Source organism: Plectropomus leopardus, chromosome 19 (genome assembly GCF_008729295.1).
Source record: "Plectropomus leopardus isolate mb chromosome 19, YSFRI_Pleo_2.0, whole genome shotgun sequence".
NCBI classification, from domain to species: Eukaryota; Metazoa; Chordata; class Actinopteri; order Perciformes; family Serranidae; genus Plectropomus; species Plectropomus leopardus.
Window position 1 is genome coordinate 18,104,329 of NC_056481.1, and position 18,854 is coordinate 18,123,182.

Consider the following 18,854-nt stretch of genomic DNA (forward strand, 5'->3'; position numbering starts at 1 on the left):
GGTATCCTCACCCAAAGAGCACCTTGGACAGACTGACTTTGAGTCCAGGAAGCACATTTGCATTTCATTTCTTACACTTTTTGAGTCCCTAAGTTATATTTAAATATTAAGTTCTAATCCTGTTCTAAATAATATATTTTCTAAAAAGCTATTATATAGTAATGAGAAAAGAACCAGTAAGATGTATCGATGGTCATTTCAGAGAATGTATGGTCTTGAAAATATGCCTTAAAGTCATGGAAAACTCATGGAAATGTATTGTTAAAAAATTGTATGAACCCTGTTATGGGCTTTGTGGTTGTTAGCATGTATTAAAACAAAGCAATCTGTACAGATTTAATTCTGTTTTCACCGCAGTGAAAGTTTGTCACTAAAGCCACAAGTTACTATCACTTGTATTCATCACCTCTCCCATTTCCTTCCCCCCCGCAGCCGTGAGGAACGATCGGAATAAGAAGAAAAAGGATGAGAAGAAGCAGGAGTGCACAGAGAGCTACGTGCTGAGTCCCGACACAGAGCGGATGATCGACAGGGTTCGCAAGGCGCACCAGGAAACTTTCCCCTCTCTCTGCCAGCTGGGCAAATACACTACGGTCAGTAGCATGACACCGGCACTTTGTTCACCTTTGCTGATTTGTTGTCATCTGGACTTGTTTTCTTGTTTTCTAACTAATATCTCAAACTTTCTTCCCCTCCTTGCAGACTAACAGCTCAGAACGACGTGTATCCTTGGATGTAGACCTGTGGGACAAGTTCAGTGAACTCTCCACCAAGTGCATCATAAAGACGGTGGAGTTTGCTAAGCAGCTGCCCGGCTTCACAACGCTCACCATCGCCGACCAGATCACTCTGCTCAAAGCTGCCTGTCTGGACATCCTGGTAGGAACAGCCCAGCAATTTTTTATCCACAAAATTTCACCCAACAGACTTTTTAAAAGAAGTAAATTTAGAGGAGTGGTTCACATTTCTAATTAAACACTCAACAACCCGTTGTGTCTCTGCTGTTCCCAGATACTGCGGATCTGTACACGCTACACGCCAGAGCAAGACACCATGACTTTCTCAGATGGACTCACGCTAAACCGAACCCAGATGCACAACGCTGGCTTCGGTCCCCTCACCGACCTGGTTTTTGCCTTTGCCAACCAGCTCCTCCCTCTGGAGATGGATGATGCAGAGACGGGGCTGCTCAGCGCCATCTGTTTGCTGTGTGGAGGTATGACAAGTCTCCTCAAAACGTATTGAACATTCTCTTTGCCAGTTGACAGACTGTTTGCATTTAAAAAAAAAAATCCTTTTTTTTTTATAAATAAAAACATTATAAGACATACAGCAAAACTTATATTCACATATGAAGCACTTTGCTAAAGTCATTACCAAATGAATTATTTTAAAAATGTATTGTCTGCTTTTCTTTGGTAATTGAGAAAGCCAAAGACCACATTTTCCCAAAATAATTTGAAGTCTTTAAAAATATGGTCCATGATGAATCTGCACTGGTCCATCACAAATTTCTTGGTTTGAGAACAATGCCAAAAAAGGTGTAAAACAGCTTCAGAGTGTACTATAATAACAGTAGTTCTTGCTTATGTCTTTTTAAATACTTCTGTATGCAGTGATTGGCAGGGTAATACTTATGAACAAATTCTGAAGGACACTTATTTAACCTCATTCACAATCAGGTATTTTTCCAAAATGTGTCATTTACACAATTCTTTAGGGGTACCTGGAAAATTATATGTAGAAAACAATTCCCTGTACGTAAGCAATAGCCCCTCTCCATCAGGCAACTGGCTAGTTTATATAGAGTTTATCAAAGCTGAGACCTGGACTGAGTGTCACCCCTGTGTGTGGATGAAATGTGTGATGTGCAGGGTGGCTCTGCTGCGCTCGCTCATAGAGCACCACCTAGTGGCTAAAACTATGATTACTACAGTGGTGGACTGTTTACTCAGTTGTATCTGTACTTTGTGTGTTTTCTCTGCAGATCGTCAAGACCTGGAACAGGCAGAGAAGGTGGATATCCTGCAAGAGCCCCTTCTGGAGGCGTTGAAGATTTACGTAAGGAGGAGGAGGCCCCACAAACCTCACATGTTCCCCAAGATGCTGATGAAGATCACCGATCTGAGAAGCATCAGTGCTAAAGGTTTGTCACTTGTCACCAGTGTTTTTATGCTGCTTTAAAAGAGGGGAGGATTATTAGAAAGTTATCTCCAAAAAACATAGGGAAAATGTGCAAGGAATTATCTATCTGTCTATGTTATCTAATTTTAGATTTAATATGTAAGAGAGAAAAAATATACGAGATAACTTTCTAATAATCCTATATATATATATATATATATATATATATATATATATATATATATATATATATATATATTATATATATATATATATATATATATATATATATATTAGTATATATAGGTCATTTTCAGCATTTTCTTGTTTGTGTATGGTAACTTTTTTAAACTCATTTTATGTTATTTTTTGGGCCATGTTGCTTGTACCCTTCCCCCTTTGTTCTTGAAAGGAAGGTTTTCAAAGGGTGGGTTAAAACTGTGTTGAAGGGAATAAAGAAAGAGTAAATGAATACCTAAAACATATTTTGTAAGACCTTTGGTAGCTTACATTTTCTCGTCTGTCTCCGTCCCTCCCTACAGGAGCTGAGCGCGTCATCACCCTGAAGATGGAGATCCCAGGCTCCATGCCCCCTCTCATCCAGGAGATGCTGGAGAACTCAGAAGGTCTGGAAAGCGGGGCAGCGGGCGGCCGGCCCAGCGGCGCCCCCCCAGGCAGCTGCAGCCCCAGTCTGTCCCCCAGCTCTGCCCAAAGCAGTCCAGCCACACAATCGCCATAGTAGCGGCCCTACCTTTTTATTTTCTTCTCCCGATGCTCTCTGTCTCCTCCCACGACGTTCCGTAGAGGAGGGGTGAAGGAGGGGAGGGGGGGCTTGACCCTGACTGCTGAACACAGTAGACTGGCAGAGCCAACCTCCATCCTCTCCCCTACGACACAAAGCCCCACCTCCTGATCTGCTTTCCCTCACTCCGGAGCACCGTCCTGATGTGAGGGGAGGTGAGGCCGGTGCAGGCCGGGGCAATAGGATGCCTCTCAGAGACCACACGGTAAACACTGCTGATGACTCCTCCTCCTTCTCCCCTCCACTCCCCTCTCCACCTTTCTCCAAAAGACTAATGGAAACAAATCTGGATGCGGTGGAGAGCTGTTTTGAACGAAACCGAGAGTGGACAGGGCGCCATGGGACAAATATACGATCAAGGACGATGCATACAGACTGACTTGACAAAACACCAGACACTTTTTTTTTGTTGTTGTTGTACTCTGAGGCAGACTGCAAGCTTGGGACTTGTCAAAAGACCCCCCCTCCCTCCTCAAAGACTCTGGGTCTTTTCTCCTTTTCCAACTTCGAAAAAACAAACAGATTTCGTACAAAAAGATATATAAATATATATAGAAAAAGTTAAGGAACTATTGTGACATGTCCGGAACAGAACGGCAGGTTGAAACAAGGACATGTTTTTCTGAGATTAGAAATTGTTGTACTCCTTCACTGTTTGAATCTTTTCATACCCATCGAGAGTATTGAGAGAGACCTTTCAGTTTTATCACATTTGTACATTATTCTAATTAACAAAAAGCAAAAGATGTTGAAATTTCTCTCCCGTCTACACACATGCAAACAGACACACAAATGTGCACAGAAAACAAGTCGCAATGAATTTCACCTACTATTCCAGGTTGGATTTGTTTTCCTTTTTTCTTTTTCTTTTTCTTTTTTTTTTTTTTGCTTCGAAGAGAATGGAAAAAAAAATGATTGTATGAACTTGGTTGTATGATATGGTCACAGGTCCTTTCAAGAAATCAAATTAATGAAGATTCATTATTAAGGTGTATTTTAAGTAGCCTTTGAGTTTGTGTATATAAGCTGTATTCATTTCTTTAAAACTATGAAGAGTTTTAGGCTTCACCTGATTTTTTTTTTTTTAAGAATACCTTTTATGTGTTTTGTTTATAGGTTTGTGATGCAAGAAAAGACATTTTTTGAGCACATTTTACTGAAGGAAGTTCTTTCATGTTTTTGTGTCCTACTAAATACTGGACAGACCCTTAACCAATCACTGGCTGTTCAGAATGTGGCTTTCACAGACAATTTCAACCTCCTCCACCGCCCTTCACTTTAAAAAACAACAACATGTTTTTACATACAGTAGATGACAAAGTAGCACTCCAGTCGGGGCATAGCTTTTTTTTTGGCCATGTAGCAGAAAGAGATTGTGTTTCTGAAAATGGTGAGCCGGACACCACTTGCCGCCCGCCGTGTCCTCGTGAGCGGCGGCAGCTTCAAAGAGAGTTAAAATGTGAAGAATGGTGTACATACACACTGTATTAAACACAAGTGATACTCAGTAGCCTCTGAATGGATCGATAATCTGTAGTGGACGGGAAAAGACTAGATTGTAGTGATACCTCTGCTCTGTCAGTGGTCAGGCAAGTGAAGGTCCCAAATGTGATGTTTGTCAACCAAGTCCTCACAAATCTCCCCCTGGCAACCTGTGGTAGAAACAAATATGTGACTTTTTGCCGGAATCCAGAGCAACCTTGCACCCTGTGACTCACTATACGCCAAAACGCCTTCACCGTTAACACACACGTTTCATCTAGACCATCATTACTGTACACACGCCAATGTCTCAGGAAGGAATCATTTTGTGTGCTTGGCCTGTTCTGTGTTCTGTCCTGCACCCCCTTAACCCTCCACAGATGCACACATACACACACCTCTGCTACTGAGCCCCTGAATTTTTTTCTTCAGTCTTTTGTTTTTTTCAGCCTGGCAGACCAGGACTTGCGCAGAGAGACACTTAACCCCTGAACCCCGCGACGTTACGACATAGGATGCCAGTGTGGAGTCTCTCTGAGTCGTTCATGTGTTCTTTTTTATTTGTACGGTCAAAGCTGCTTTCATCATTTAGGACTTCACCTGTCCAGAACAGCGCACAACTTTTCCCTCCACAGCTAATCTGGAATAGGAACAGACACACCGTCAGTTTAAGAAGTATGGAATATGTTGCAATTTTGTCAAGATTATCAAGCGACTTTGGAAAAAAACAACAAAAAAAAACCAACAAAAAAAGATTAAAAAAATAAAACCAACATTTAATATTAAATGTGTTTGTGTTGTTCACGTGTGTCATTCTTTTCAACCTGTGCTGCAGGTCCTAGGTAGGTTTTAATGGATTGTGTCTATGAAAAAAAAGTTTTTGAAAGGAGTTCTGGGAAAATCAGAAGGTATTCACTGTTTTCGGAGGCCTCGGAGCCTGCTGTACTTGTCGCAGAAGCAAAGCATTGAATAGATGGTAAACTGTGTTTACAGGTTGCTCTTAATATTTAAATTCTTCTTTGTTGCACATTTGCCAGCACTTGATAAGTTAAAGAATCTTCACGATAACTAAAAATCAGCGCTTAGGTTAGGTTTAAGTGAAACGTTATAACTTTTGAATAAGAAATAACACACCCTTCCCCTGAAATGTTAAAGTCTTAGGAAGTGAAACACACCTGTGTTTCAATCAACAGTTTTGCAGATTCCATCTTACTTAATCTGATTTAACCAGTAGTTTATGGTGGCTAATGTTAGCAAACTTTGGTCTTATTTCTGTAAAAAAAAAAAAAAAAAAAAAAAGAAAATTTGGAAAGGGGGGTGGTTGTATGTCTTTGCAAAAGCTGGAAATGTCATATGTTAATAAGACATTCAGTGGCCGTTTGGAGGACTGCACATAGACTAGACTCACTCACAAATAAGAATAGAATGTTTTGGAGGAATTTACATCAAACACGAACTCTCAAACCAGACTAGGACGAGTGTTACATATTTTTATTATATAGATTATTTTGTCCTCACAGGACAAGTTGGTAGCAAGAAAAGGGTAACACTACAATCAAAGGATGTTTTTTTACCTCATTATGTGCACCAGGCACACCAATCTGTTTTTGACTTTAGGCTTATAGTAGATTGCTTCTAAATTAGTTGGCACATCTTATCTGACACCTACTGCTGAATGCATTGCAAGAGCGACTGTTAAAACTGAAGGATCTGTTTAACCATTAGCAATGTTGAGAGCATATTATGATGCAAGTATGGGCCTATAAGCTTGTTTCACTGACACTGGTATGTTGTAACTTTTAATGTTAGCGATGGCTCTGTTGCATTAATGTCAAAATGTCCTGTGCGAAAAAGGTTTTTTATGTGTGCAACAAATGTTTTTTTTTTTTTTTTTTTTTTAAATGATAGTGACTCAATGCTATGATCCTGTTGCCATGAACCAGCAGACAACTAGGATTTAGCTGTGGTTATTTCTGAAGATCCATTAACCCTTTGAAATCTGAGCAAATTGGCTTGATTTTGGGATGGGAAGAAGGCAATGAGCCACAAAAGAGGAAATGACTTGACACAATGGCAAGATATTAGTAAAAAGTTCAAGTACCTTTAAATTAGTTAAAAAAAAAAAAAACCCAAAAAACCAAACCCAAAACAATAACAACAAAAAACTCAATAGAAAATAAAAAACAGATACAATTAAAGAAGGATATGACCTGATAAAAGTGTTTAAAATGCATAATTCTGTAATAAATGTTAAATATGTAATTATGATAATCCTAAATATAGTTTTCCCTGTTTTTTCCTCCCTTAGTCATTTTTTTCTGAGCTCTTTCAAATTCATTTTCTGAATCTATCCATTTCTTGTAAATTGTGGGACATTTCCAACCAAGTCGCTTGTTTCCCATTTCCCCATGTTTTTGAAAGGAATCCCACCGATTTGCAAAAGATTAAATACTTGTGAAAGGCAACTGAAAGCAGAACAAGAAAAGTGATATCGCTCCAGGTTTCAAAGGGTTAATCCAGAGCCTTTTGATATTTTGAAAAATCCTATAGAAGTTGCAAACTAAATGAGATTTCTGATTGGAATTGGTATAATGCATATATTTTTTAATCTCAGGTCAACTACTACACCTGATTTTTAGGAAGACGGTCAGCGAGAGAGACGCCCAAACTCTAGAGAAAACGTAGTCCCGTCCTCTTACCGAGTTGTGACGTCTCAACCAATCACAATCATTCGCGCGGAATTTCAAACGTTTTTCAAATCAGATTCATTTACCGAAGTTAGATTGCTCCGCCGAATTCGTAAACAAAATAGTCCCTTTCACATAAATGCAAGTAAAACTGGATGCCGAGAACACGGTTTCATGTTAAAACGTAGTGTCATGTAAAATACATTCAAGGTATTAAAAAACATCAGTTAATCCGAGTTATTTCTCTCTTTAAGGTAACTGTGTGTTTTTGGTGTGGCGGAGTGATACCCCGGCACTCACGGCGAGAGACGTCATTGACGGCTGCACAAAATAGCATACGTTAGCCGCCCGTCGAGTGTGTAGTACATTGTAGGGTATGGTAACATATCAATGTACGTTTAGTCTGATATGATATTATAGTGAAATTCCTCTTTGCCACATCCCGGTCGATGTTTATGGACTGCCGTAAGTTGACGTGTCTTTGAGCGGACTTCCAGGTAAGACTATAGTGCTTACAAATGTTTATCAGTCTCGTGCATTCGTGGTCACCACATTAGGTAGTTTCGACAAACTTAACTTAGCGTTAATGTAGCATGTGTCACTGGAAAAGTTACGTTGCCGTGTAGTTTTTAGTATCACTTGAAGTTTTTACTACGTTGACATGAGGCTCTGACACGATTATAATGTTACTATCGATGCGATTGCACGTGGGATGTAGTAGCTCTGTCAGCAGTGTTTTTTAACTTTACGTAACACTACAATGTCCTTTTATGACTGAGATGCTACAATTAACGTTACCTCGACGTAAAATATTGTGTTGGCCAAAAAGAAAATATCACAATCTGACTTGAATTAGCTAGTTAACTTACGTACGAAATATCACGAAGAAACGGAGTTTTTTCCGCAAACATCTAGCCTCCAGTTAGTAGAATATTTCTGAAAGCTAGCTTTCTGACTATAAAATGCTTATTTTTATATTCCAAAAATGTACCCTTGTTTACCTAACATTCAGTTGTTTATTCAGCTAGCTAGCTCTCTGTGCAGTTTGACACTCATATTTATTAATGTTCCCAGGTAACGTTACGAAAATGCCATTGCACGGAAAAATAGTCGTGATTAAGAGGAGTGGGGGAGACGGGACTGAGTTTCCCCTTATTGCAACATGCTTATTTGGAAGGTGAGGTCAATAAAATACATTTTGTGGATGTGATATTGTACTACCATGTCTAAATCTCCTTTGTTTTCACTTGTCTCATCTGTATTGCAGTAGTTTTACATTGATACACATCAGATAGAAAACACTTGCATGTTATGTTGGAAGGCTGAATTTAGGATGTGTGGCCTCATGTTGAGGTGGACAGATGTGCTATATAAACCTCTTTGGTTTGGAGGCGGGCCATCTGCTAATGACGTGAAAATCTTGTATGCATGTCAGTTTCTGGTCTTGCATAATGTCCATCTGACTTCTTTTTGTATTTTTAAATCTCCAGTTCACAAGTTCACTTTACTTTTAGACCAGGGAGCATTTAATTCACTACTTATGAACAAGCACCACACACATGAAAACCTTGCTACACGCCACCTTACCTGTCTCTTTTATTTACACATTTGTTTCTTTGTGGTCTTACAGGAGGCCTGACTGCGATATTCGTATTCAGCTTCCTCAAGTCTCCAAGGAGCATTGCAGAATTGAGTTGAATGAAAATAAAGAGGTAACGACACACTTTGAACATGACCACATTAACTTGTCACTGTGTTTCAGCTTAATATATTACATACCATAATGAGGAGTTGATATTGCAAAGTCACATGAATGAATTCATGTTTTGATCATCACAATGTTGATTTTGTGGATACAAAGCTGAAGTCTAGCCCACACTGATATTCTGTTATTAGTTTGTTTGACAGACTGTGTGAAAGGAGCTGTATGTGTTTTTCTCTCAGGTCATTTTGACAAATTTGAGCTCTGTGAATCAAACTCGTGTCAATGGAGTGGTTTTGCAGCAGTCAGAGCGTTTGAAGCACGGAGATGTGATAACTATTATTGATCGTTCTTTCAGGTGAGTGTTTGGCTTCCATAGTCATCAACTGATTTTGTTAGTGTCAACATTTGCCCTGAGACAAATAATTCACCTGCAAAATGGCCATTTTATACATCAGTTACTCATTGCACGTTACCTTAAAATTGTGAAGACAGCTTGTTTTACTCACTTGTGTCCATTGTGAATGGGTAATTCAAAAAAGGTAAACGTTCTTCATGAATTGAAATAAATGGGGATCATGTTAAACAACACTAAAACTGTATCAAAACATTTGTTTAAAAACTCTAACACATTCCTGCAGCATAATCCAAGTCTCATTTATTCAGCTGTATGTTCAGTACTTCTCAAATACATGCAGTTTAGCTAAAACATGATTTAAAACGTCAGTGCAGCTAGTCTCAGGGTATGCTACAAGTAGGCGTTAGTATTTTATATTGTTAAGTTTTAGCAAAAGTTCATGTGTTTGGGGAGAAATGAGCATATGACTTGGGTTGCATTTCTTGAAGACTGTTTGCCTTTTTTGGATTCTCACTTCACTGTGGAAAAACAAATGCCAGAAAAACAAAGTTTACCCCCAAATTCAAAGTAAGAACCTGGTGGGTTATAGATGTACAAATGGACATTTAGGTGATGTATTCCTACAAATATTTATGACCTCTGGGTGCTTTTTAAAAAGATTTTCATGAAAGCCTGTTATGTACTAAGGTACATAGTTCTGATAAATAACAATGCCAACATACTATAAATTTCAACTTAAGGAAAAAGTCAGATGTTGCTGAACTTTGTACCATGTGTTTACTCTGGCTAACAGTTACTACCCACACAACAGAAACTGAAGTACTTTGTGGAATTCACAATCTACTCGGTTAACTTTAAGACATAAGCATTATCTGCTACCACTAGACCTCACACAGTCATCATTTCCATAGTCTACATGCCATTAAGTATCTCTCTGACCGGCTGCAAATGTTGTTTCTATTGTCTCTACGAGAGATTTACAGTTATGGGGCCCAACAGTCTCCTTGTAGTCACCTCTCTTTCATAGGGCACATTTAAAGAAACGTTAAATCTAAGTGCAGACAGAATGTATTAAGTGCACATATATTGGATGCAATTGAAAAGGCAAAGACATGGTCCCAATTCCTAGCTGTTAACCATTTTCATTACAGATATTAAGACCTTACTTACATTTGTTGCTAATTGTTATTTCAGGTTTGAATACCCTCCAGCACCCACACCAAAGAAGAGATCTTCCACAGGAGGCAAAACTGAAACCCTCAAAGTAATTTACCCATTATTATATTTAATCACTACAGCTTTACAGTGTGGCAGCAGTGTGAATTTGCTTCACTCTTGATGCATGTGATTATTTTATGAATGTAAAAATAAGTGTCTCACGATTAGGTTCTTCAAGATCAGCAAGTGGGGGACACAGTTACTACTGAAACTGGAGACAAAAGGATCTCTGAAGTGCCCACAGGTGAGAATGTGTGACAGTGGTTATTCTTAATTCAAAATGATAGTGCTCTACCTGAAGATAATGTTGCACAATCATCTGCATGCATTCCCAGAACATGGTAGAAAAGTTTTGAATATGTAGATATTAATCGCAAATTTTACAGTGCACAGTGGTCAATGGCCTATCAAAGATGATTTACAAAGTACAGATCTTTTGCATCTTCAGCTTGGTCTGTAAAATATGGCTTTGGTGGCTGTAGTTTTGCTCCAGTCTCCAGTTGTTTAAATTTTATTTATACTATCAAATGTAAAAGCCTTACATTTGTTTGTTTTTGTTTTTTTTTGCCAATTTATAGACCCTCATCTGAAAGATGGAGCTAGCCATGACAACATCCAGCGGTCCCTGGAGATGGAGCCCAAGGAGGATAATGGCCTACAGCAAAGCAAGACCACCTCCCCCTTCAATGATCTCTATCAAATGATCAAAAAATCTCTGGATGTCAAGACCCCTCGAAAATCATCTGTCAGTTTACTTCAAACACCTGCTTCGAGGTATTGCACTCCAAGACCGGGTTCAGTCATGAAAAATGATGGGAAACCTGTAATTTCCACAGAAGACAAAAGCACTCCTCAGAAGGATGAAGCTAAAGCGTCTCTTGGAGCTGATGAAACCAGAGCAGCTGAAAATACAAGTGAAGGAACCCCAAAGTCTGTTAAGAAGCAAAGGAGGTCTTCCCAGGTCCCATCTAATGAGATGGCCACACCTGAAGTTGAAGCTGCCAAGTCAGAAGCAACTTTACCCCAGAAGAGAATCCGTACACCCCCACAGAGGTTCACTGCCTGTGAAGTTATTGAGCAAATTACTGCTCAGTCACCCACATCACCTTTGAGACGGAGAAGCAAGGAGAAAAAACCTGCAGTGACTCAGGAACAAGAAGAGCAAGCGGCAACTTCTCCCAAAACAGATCGTCCTAGAAGGGCATCCCCCAGGAACTCAGGCAGTTCTGTGGTTGAAGTTGAAAAAGGTAATACATATTGTAATACTGTATTATTTATCTTGGAATTTGTTGAAATTGAACTGAATTACAGTAATTATTTAAGTATGTTGAAATAAATTTGTTTTCAACTGATGTACAATAATGTTTTCAATTCATTTCCCAGTAAACAAGACCTCCAAAAAGCGCAAAAGTGGAGAACTTGCGGACAACTTACCTGCCCCACAAATAAAGAAGAAACGGGTCTCCTTTGGAGGTTACCTGTGTCCTGAGTTATTTGACAAACGTCTGCCTCCCGACTCTCCATTACGTAAGGGGGCCAGTCCGCGGAGAAGCTTATGTGTGTCTAAACCCAAACAGTCACTCCTCAGACGGGCATCAGTCATTGGCTTGCTACAGGTAAGACTATTGTTAAGGATGGTAACTCAAATAGTGTGACCTAAAATTTAAAATTGTTATCCTTCATATAAGACCATTAAAAATGGATCTTGTTCTTTGTAGTTTAACCAAGAGCATCCAGAAAGTCCTGCAAAAATGAGGACTCCTTCTCCCAAGAAGTCAAGTGCCAAGAATGCTTCTCCTAAGACTCCAACTCCTGGAAAGAAATCACCAAAATCGAGTTCCCCTTCTCCCAAGGCAACCTCTCCTGGAAAGAAATCCCCAAAATCGAGGTCCCCCTCCCCCAAGGCAACCTCTCCTGGAAAGACATCGCCAAAATCGAGGTCCTCTTCCCCCAAGGCTGCGTCCTCTGCAAAGAAGTCGCCAAAACCCAGGACACCTTCTCCCAAGGCTGCATCACCTGCAAAGAAGTCACCAAAATCCAAGAGTCTGTCTCCTGCAAGAGGAAGGTCTCCTGCAGTTGGTGGAACACCAGGAGTGCAGACCCCCAAAGTACAAGGGCGCTTCTCTGTGTCGCGCATCAGCACACCATCTCCAAATGCAGAAGACACCGTCACTGATAAAGTGCCTTCTTCAGTCACAGTCACTCCTAAAATGCCACAGAAGAGGAAGAGCGTCTCTCAGGAAACCTCAAGCGTGGCAAAGAGTGCTGCAAAACTAATGCGCAGAAGAAGTGGTATTTCACGGGCATCGATGAAAGGTATGTTCGACCCTGAAATGTGTTAATCAAGTTTTTATGTTGATGTAAAGTTCCTCTGTGTGTTTGTGTGCTGGAGAAAGAGGTTAAAAGAGCAAAACTCAAAGCCATTAAACTACTATGTTTAATTTCATTTTACCTAAAAACATCTTATATCTGTCATTTCAATTTTTTCATGTAAATATGCTCAACTGATAATCTTACAATGTCTGACTGGTGATGAAAAAATCTGAATGTTTTAACTTTTTTTTTTTTTTTTTTTTTTTAAATCAATTTCAGCCAAAAATTCCTGGGCAGACATTGTGAGATTTGGTCAACCTAAGGCTCAGGTTGCTGCTGTAGTTAAAAAAGCAGTCACCACAAAGACAAAGAAGAAGACCGTGCCCAAAGCACAGGTAAAGTATGATACTGTGATGATTACAGGATACATTTGCATCATTGTAACAATTACATGTTTCTTTTTTAGTCTTGCAACTGTCTTGGGTCTGTTCACTGAAGATTAACACTTACATTATTTATTATTTTTAGCCTGCATGTCGACTGTTAATTTAAGTGTTTTTTATATAGTAGCATGCCCAATATTTTACAAACTGCACTGACCACGTCTTTGTCAATCTGCTCAGACTCCTGCAAGAAAACTCAAAGGCCATTTCAGCACTGGACATGCAGATTCACCTGTTACCATTGTTGTGGGCCGAGCTCACAAACAAAGAGTTGTACATCCAACTGGTGCTGCACCTAGACTGGTCACCAATACCGCTCTCCTTAAAAAGAACATGAAAATGGATGAAGACTTGACTGGTAATTGCTTCTCTTTCTGTTCTGGTGAATGGAAACAATTGATTATAGTAATGATACTTGGACTTCAGTGTTGTAATTGCTTATATTTTTGTTTTCAGGAATTTCTGAAATGTTTAAAACCCCAGTAAATGAAAGGAAGAGAAGGTCTGCGATCAATGAGAACAACACCATGAAGACACCAGTGGGAGGCCTGGGCACGTCTGTGGTAGAACCATCAGTGTTGAACACGCCTGAGGAGCCAGGTAGAGTTTGTGGTGGGGAACCAAAGCATTAAATTTGTTTTCTGCATACTTGCTAAGACCAAGGAGGTTTGTCAGATTAAGCCTGTTAGGTAATGAAATGTGACTTATTTTACAGGTGAAATGATCGTGTCTCCACTGAGTGTTGCGTCAACTGTAAAAGACAGACGATACAACAGTGAGGCTGTTCAACGCCTCCTCAATGATGACCATGAGTCTAGCTTTGTCAGTGATGCCCCTACCTCGGAGATTCCCTCTGATCATTCTAGTGAACAGCAGTGCACAGATTTGAAGATGATCTCTGTAACAACTCCCAAACAGAAGCCAGAATTACCAGAATGTCTCACCGGGGTGAAGAGAATCATGAGGACACCAAGACAGAAGGCTGAACCTGTTGAGGACTTGAGAGGGAGACTTCTGAGGACACCTAAACAGAAGCCCAAACAACAGGAGTGTCTCACTGGGGTTAAGAGGATCATGAAGACGCCACGACAGAAAGCAGAGCCTGTTGAGGACCTGAGAGGGAAGATTTTGAAAACCCCCAAGCAGAAACCTGAGCAACAAGAATGTCTCACCGGAGTTAAGAAGATGATGGAAACTCCAAAACAGGAGGCTGAAGCTGTAGAGGACATCCGAGTGGAGCTTCTGACAACTCCCAAACAGAAGCCTGAGCAACCAGAGTGCCTCACTGGTGTTAAGAGTATTTTTAACACCCCACAACAAGAAGCTGAACCTCTTGAAGAAATCCAAGGAAAACTTCTGGAAACTCCCAAAGCTCTAGAGGCCGCTGATGCAAGTTTGGAAGATGCTGAGGAACTTGCGAAGACACCAGCAAAAATGCAAGAATCTGAAGACCTATCTGAAGTGGCAGACATGAAAACTCCAGACGTGAAGAGCTCCCCACCGTTATGTCTCACAGGTGTAAAGAGAATAATGAAGACACCCAAGGAGAGAAGTGCTCCAGTGGAGGATATGGTTGGTGTGAAGAGGCTCATGAAAACTCCCAGAGAGAAGGGCGCGCCTGTTGAGGAGAACTTCGGTATCAAGAGACTCGTGAAAACCCCAAGGCCGAGCAGTAATGCACCAGTGGAAGACTTTGAGGGGCTTCAGGAGCTCATGATGGAGCCACTGACTGAACCTTCAGAACAAATGGAGACAAATGAGGTAATAATTGAAACACATGTATCGGCTTTTAATTGTATCAAAAGGATTAGTTTGAATTAAGTATTTGAGAAAGATACTCACAGCGACTGGCAGGTAGCGTGATTAGCAATAGGAACAGTTGGATTCAGCTGTATGATAAGGCAAACTAACACAATGAACTGAACACTGCAAAAAAACCTAACATTTTAATTAGCACTGTAAATATCTGTCACTCTTTCAAATTACAGGGAGTCATTTAATTTAAATCTGAAAAAACAAAGAATTTGGTTTAGCTTCAAAATGAGTGTCAGGTACTCACAGTTAAGCGAGCTGTTTTTGCAGCTTATCATTTTCTTGACATAACACTGGTCTAAACATTTAGGCTTATTTCATTTTTCATTTACAGAGATTTGTCGTGAACCTAATCTGTGGAGCAACAGGCTGACACTATTAAGTGTTACTAAGCTTTATAAGAAATGTGTGTGTTGTCTGCATGGTTTATTTCAAAGGGAACGCTTATCATCTAAATTGTTTTTATTTATTTATTTTTAATTTTTTAGCAGGTAGAAGATCAAACAGCTCCAGACTGTGAAGAAGCTGTAGCCAAAGGTGAGTTGTTTTTTGTGTGTTTTTTTTTTTAAGTTTGATAAGATAAATGATAGATGGGTAATAAATGACTTTACTAGGGATAGTTTTGTAAACTGCATTACATTGATGAGCTGATTTCTTTGTGGTTTTATTGTCTTCCCCCCCTTATAGAACTGGACCTTGCCCACGAGGAGCCACAGGACAATGTGCCATCGGATGCAATTGATAATGTTCCCCAAGCTGACACTGATGAAGGTATGTTGACTAATGAATCTATTATGTAGAAATTACTTATGATGAGATTGTGTGTTTAACAAACCCTTAAAACATGGAGAGATCTGTTTCCTGAACCATTGTTGGCATACTGTATTGGTATACCTAAAGATATGGTCTGAAAACTAAAAACATTCTTAAATATTTTTTGTTGGACTGTCTGAATGAACCATGACACAAAAAAGTCCTTGCTGTGAAATCTTATTGTCAAAACATGTCTGAAACCCAACAGCACTTGTTTTTCTTGTATTCTCATTATAATTGTTGGGTTTTTTTTCTTTGTCTTATTTTAGAAGAGGATGCAGAAAAAGTTGTCGTTGATGACCACATGGAGGAAACGCAAAGTGGACACATTGAACACGAGTCATCAGACGTTGTGTCTCAAGCAGCTGAGGATGAGGTGATGGCTGTGGAACAACCCAAAATGGACACGGCAGATGAGAATTCATCCAAAGACCAACCTGAAGTGGACGCAGTAGATGAGAAAGAATCTGAAGACCAGCCTAATGTGGACGAAGTGGATGAGAATATACCTGAAGTGGACACAACAGAGGACATTTTACCAGTGGAACAACCTAAAGAGGATGCTGTAGATGTAAATATACCTGAAGTGGAGACTGCTACTAGAGAAGTCACGGAAATGGACACATCTGCCACAGATACTGACCATGAGAAGAAATCTGTTCGAGGCAGAAGGGCAAAAACCGCGGAACCTAAAGCAGCCGAGGATAAACAGGAGGTAGCAGAATACTCTGAAGATATTGTCTCTGCTCCAGTAAGAGGAAGACATGGGAAGAAAGCTGAAGAAACAGCACAACCTACCATCGAAGCTGTTCCTGAGGAACCTGTAACTGAGATGACAGCTTGCAAAGACGCAGAAATGGATGCAGACATCGCTCAGAAGAAAACCGTGCGAGGCAGAAGGGCAAAAACAGTGGAACCTAAAGCAGCTGAGGATAAACAGGAGGTAGTAGAACATGCTGAAGATCCTGTGGTTCCTGCTCCAGTCAGAGGAAGAAGAGGGAAGAAAGCTGAAGCTGCTGCACCAGCCGCTGTAAGACAAACAAGAGGCAGAAATGCAAAGTCTGAAGAAATCAATGATGAGCCCACTGTGGAGAAAAGTGAGTCTCTGCCTTCCAAAGTTACTCTTAAGGCTAAAAGAGGACGAAAAGCTGACGATAAACCTGAAACAGTCCAAGAGGTTGCCACTGAAACTGAAATGGCGGCAGAACATGAGAATGAACCAAGTCCCCCAATTGATGTCAGCCAGGAAGCAAATGACAGCGCAGCACCCCTGAAGAAGGCCGAGCTGAAGCCAAAGAGGGGGAGAAGAGCTAGACAACCTGAAGAACCAGTGCCAGAGCAGCAAGATGTGCCGAGCACTCACAGTGAGGACGCTCCCCAAGCTGACATGGCTAAAGGTATGTCGTCTACCTTGTTTATGTTTTTGGGTTCAACTGAATGAAAACTATGTCCAACGTCATGCAACACATGTATAAGTAAGGGATCAGATCAATGTGTTTCAATTGCTGGGAGAGTTAACATTTGTGTATGTCCCACTAACCTAAAAAAGGCATTTTAGCCATAAACAAACAGGTGTTGGTGACTGAAGTATTTGCTCTGCACCCCCAGGAACAGTTTTATCAATTCTTGACTTTGAGTGAGTTGGTACATGACAGTGTGACATCAGATGAGTCATTCCACTGGCAACATTAAAAACTAAAATAGTTACAGAATAAACGAGATGTGTACAAAAGAGGGCACAACAAAAGTCAAAATTGCCCCCAAAAGTAAATTAATAATTTGAGATATAAAAGGATAAATACATTTTTTTTTTAAAATACGCAATGGAAGACAGAACAGTGGACACATAGTTATATATCACCACATATTGTAATACAATTCAAAAATCTGGTCTCTTGGTATGATATCTGTCAGTCATCCTGGCCAACATGGATTCATGTCAGGGATTTTTAAAATTTTTATTATTATTATTGTTTTAATTTTTTTCATAACATTGATCCATTCTTTGATTTCTGGGGGGTTTAGTGGATTTTCAATACCTCAGTATTCACTGAGCTGCTTTAGTGACCTTGTAATGGATGTTTATTGGTAAACACAAATCCTGGGTCATGCGCTGTATTTAACGGATCAATTATTTGATAGTTTAACAACTGTAAAATTAACTTAACATTTCTCCTTTGTTGTCCTCTATTATTTCAGAAGCTGATGCAAATGAAGTCTGCAGTGAACAGCTGGAGGTGGTGCCCACTGAAGATGATGAAAATAAATCATCAGATGCCATGGAAACGGTTCCTCCGGCGCCTGTAACTGAGAGTTCACCTGAAGCGGGAGCAGCAACCAGCACAGTCACAGATATGGATGCAGCTATCGTTCCGAAGAAAACTGTTCGAGGTAGAAGAGCGAAACTGGCCGAGCCCAAATCCGCTGAGGATAAACAGGGAGCTGAAGAACACTCTGAAGATCCTGTCGTCCCTGCTCCAGTCAGAGGACGAAGAGGGAAGAAAACCGAAACTGCTGTAAGACAAACGGCAAGAGGCAGAAATGCAAAGTCTCAAGAAAGCGCCTCTGAAGATCAACCTGAAATTGCACCAGAGAAAGCTGAGGAAACCATGCTGGTGCCTGAGACTTCTACTGAAGCTGTGAGTGACCACACTTCTCCAATAAATGAAAATGATTCTGAACGCCCTGCCGAGGAAGCTGTCGTGAAGCCCGTTAGAGGGAGGAAAACTAAGCAAACACATTCTGAGCCACCTCAACCAGAGCCTGAGAAAACTGCAGTTGTGAGTGACGAGCCTGTTACAGCAGACGCTCAACCTGCAAAGCCCAGGAGAGGGAGGAACGCAGAGCCAAGAGAGGCAAAAACCGATACTGAACAAAATGAGGGGGTGGAAGAAGCGGTTGCCGCTGTGGAGACCAAGCAGCAGTCTCAGCCTCCAGTCAGGGCAAAGAGGGGAAGAAATGCCAAACAGGAAGACGAAAAGCTCGAGTCCACTTCAGTGGAGACGACTGAATCCCAGGAGCCGGTTAACAAGGTGAGGAGAACCAGGAAGGCAGAGCAGGACAATGTCGAGCCAAGAGAAGAAGCTGAAACGGTTGTTCC

General features: G+C 40.5%; 2 protein-coding genes across 6 annotated transcripts in view; both read left to right on the plus strand.

The window, feature by feature from the left end:
- Positions 1 to 5,177, plus strand: part of raraa (retinoic acid receptor, alpha a) — a 178,484-nt gene extending 173,307 nt beyond the window's left edge. For all 5 annotated transcript variants that reach the window (XM_042507470.1, XM_042507472.1, XM_042507471.1 and 2 more), the window contains 5 exons: positions 433 to 593; positions 703 to 879; positions 1,012 to 1,216; positions 1,988 to 2,146; positions 2,667 to 5,177. In XM_042507470.1, coding sequence (XP_042363404.1) covers positions 433 to 593; positions 703 to 879; positions 1,012 to 1,216; positions 1,988 to 2,146; positions 2,667 to 2,863 — 899 coding nt within the window. In that variant the 3' untranslated portion in view covers positions 2,864 to 5,177. The remainder of the gene's footprint in view (positions 1 to 432; positions 594 to 702; positions 880 to 1,011; positions 1,217 to 1,987; positions 2,147 to 2,666) is intronic.
- A 2,250-nt stretch (positions 5,178 to 7,427) lies between these two features.
- mki67 (marker of proliferation Ki-67) overlaps positions 7,428 to 18,854 on the plus strand; it is a 16,382-nt gene continuing 4,955 nt past the window's right edge. The window contains exons 1-17 of the mRNA XM_042508266.1: positions 7,428 to 7,592; positions 8,170 to 8,272; positions 8,726 to 8,807; positions 9,040 to 9,155; positions 10,350 to 10,419; positions 10,542 to 10,617; positions 10,952 to 11,620; positions 11,757 to 11,989; positions 12,092 to 12,689; positions 12,966 to 13,081; positions 13,310 to 13,487; positions 13,586 to 13,729; positions 13,845 to 14,890; positions 15,430 to 15,478; positions 15,629 to 15,712; positions 16,024 to 17,151; positions 17,954 to 18,849. Of these exons, the coding sequence (XP_042364200.1) occupies positions 8,184 to 8,272; positions 8,726 to 8,807; positions 9,040 to 9,155; positions 10,350 to 10,419; positions 10,542 to 10,617; positions 10,952 to 11,620; positions 11,757 to 11,989; positions 12,092 to 12,689; positions 12,966 to 13,081; positions 13,310 to 13,487; positions 13,586 to 13,729; positions 13,845 to 14,890; positions 15,430 to 15,478; positions 15,629 to 15,712; positions 16,024 to 17,151; positions 17,954 to 18,849 (5,574 nt within the window). The 5' untranslated portion in view covers positions 7,428 to 7,592; positions 8,170 to 8,183. The remainder of the gene's footprint in view (positions 7,593 to 8,169; positions 8,273 to 8,725; positions 8,808 to 9,039; positions 9,156 to 10,349; positions 10,420 to 10,541; positions 10,618 to 10,951; positions 11,621 to 11,756; positions 11,990 to 12,091; positions 12,690 to 12,965; positions 13,082 to 13,309; positions 13,488 to 13,585; positions 13,730 to 13,844; positions 14,891 to 15,429; positions 15,479 to 15,628; positions 15,713 to 16,023; positions 17,152 to 17,953; positions 18,850 to 18,854) is intronic.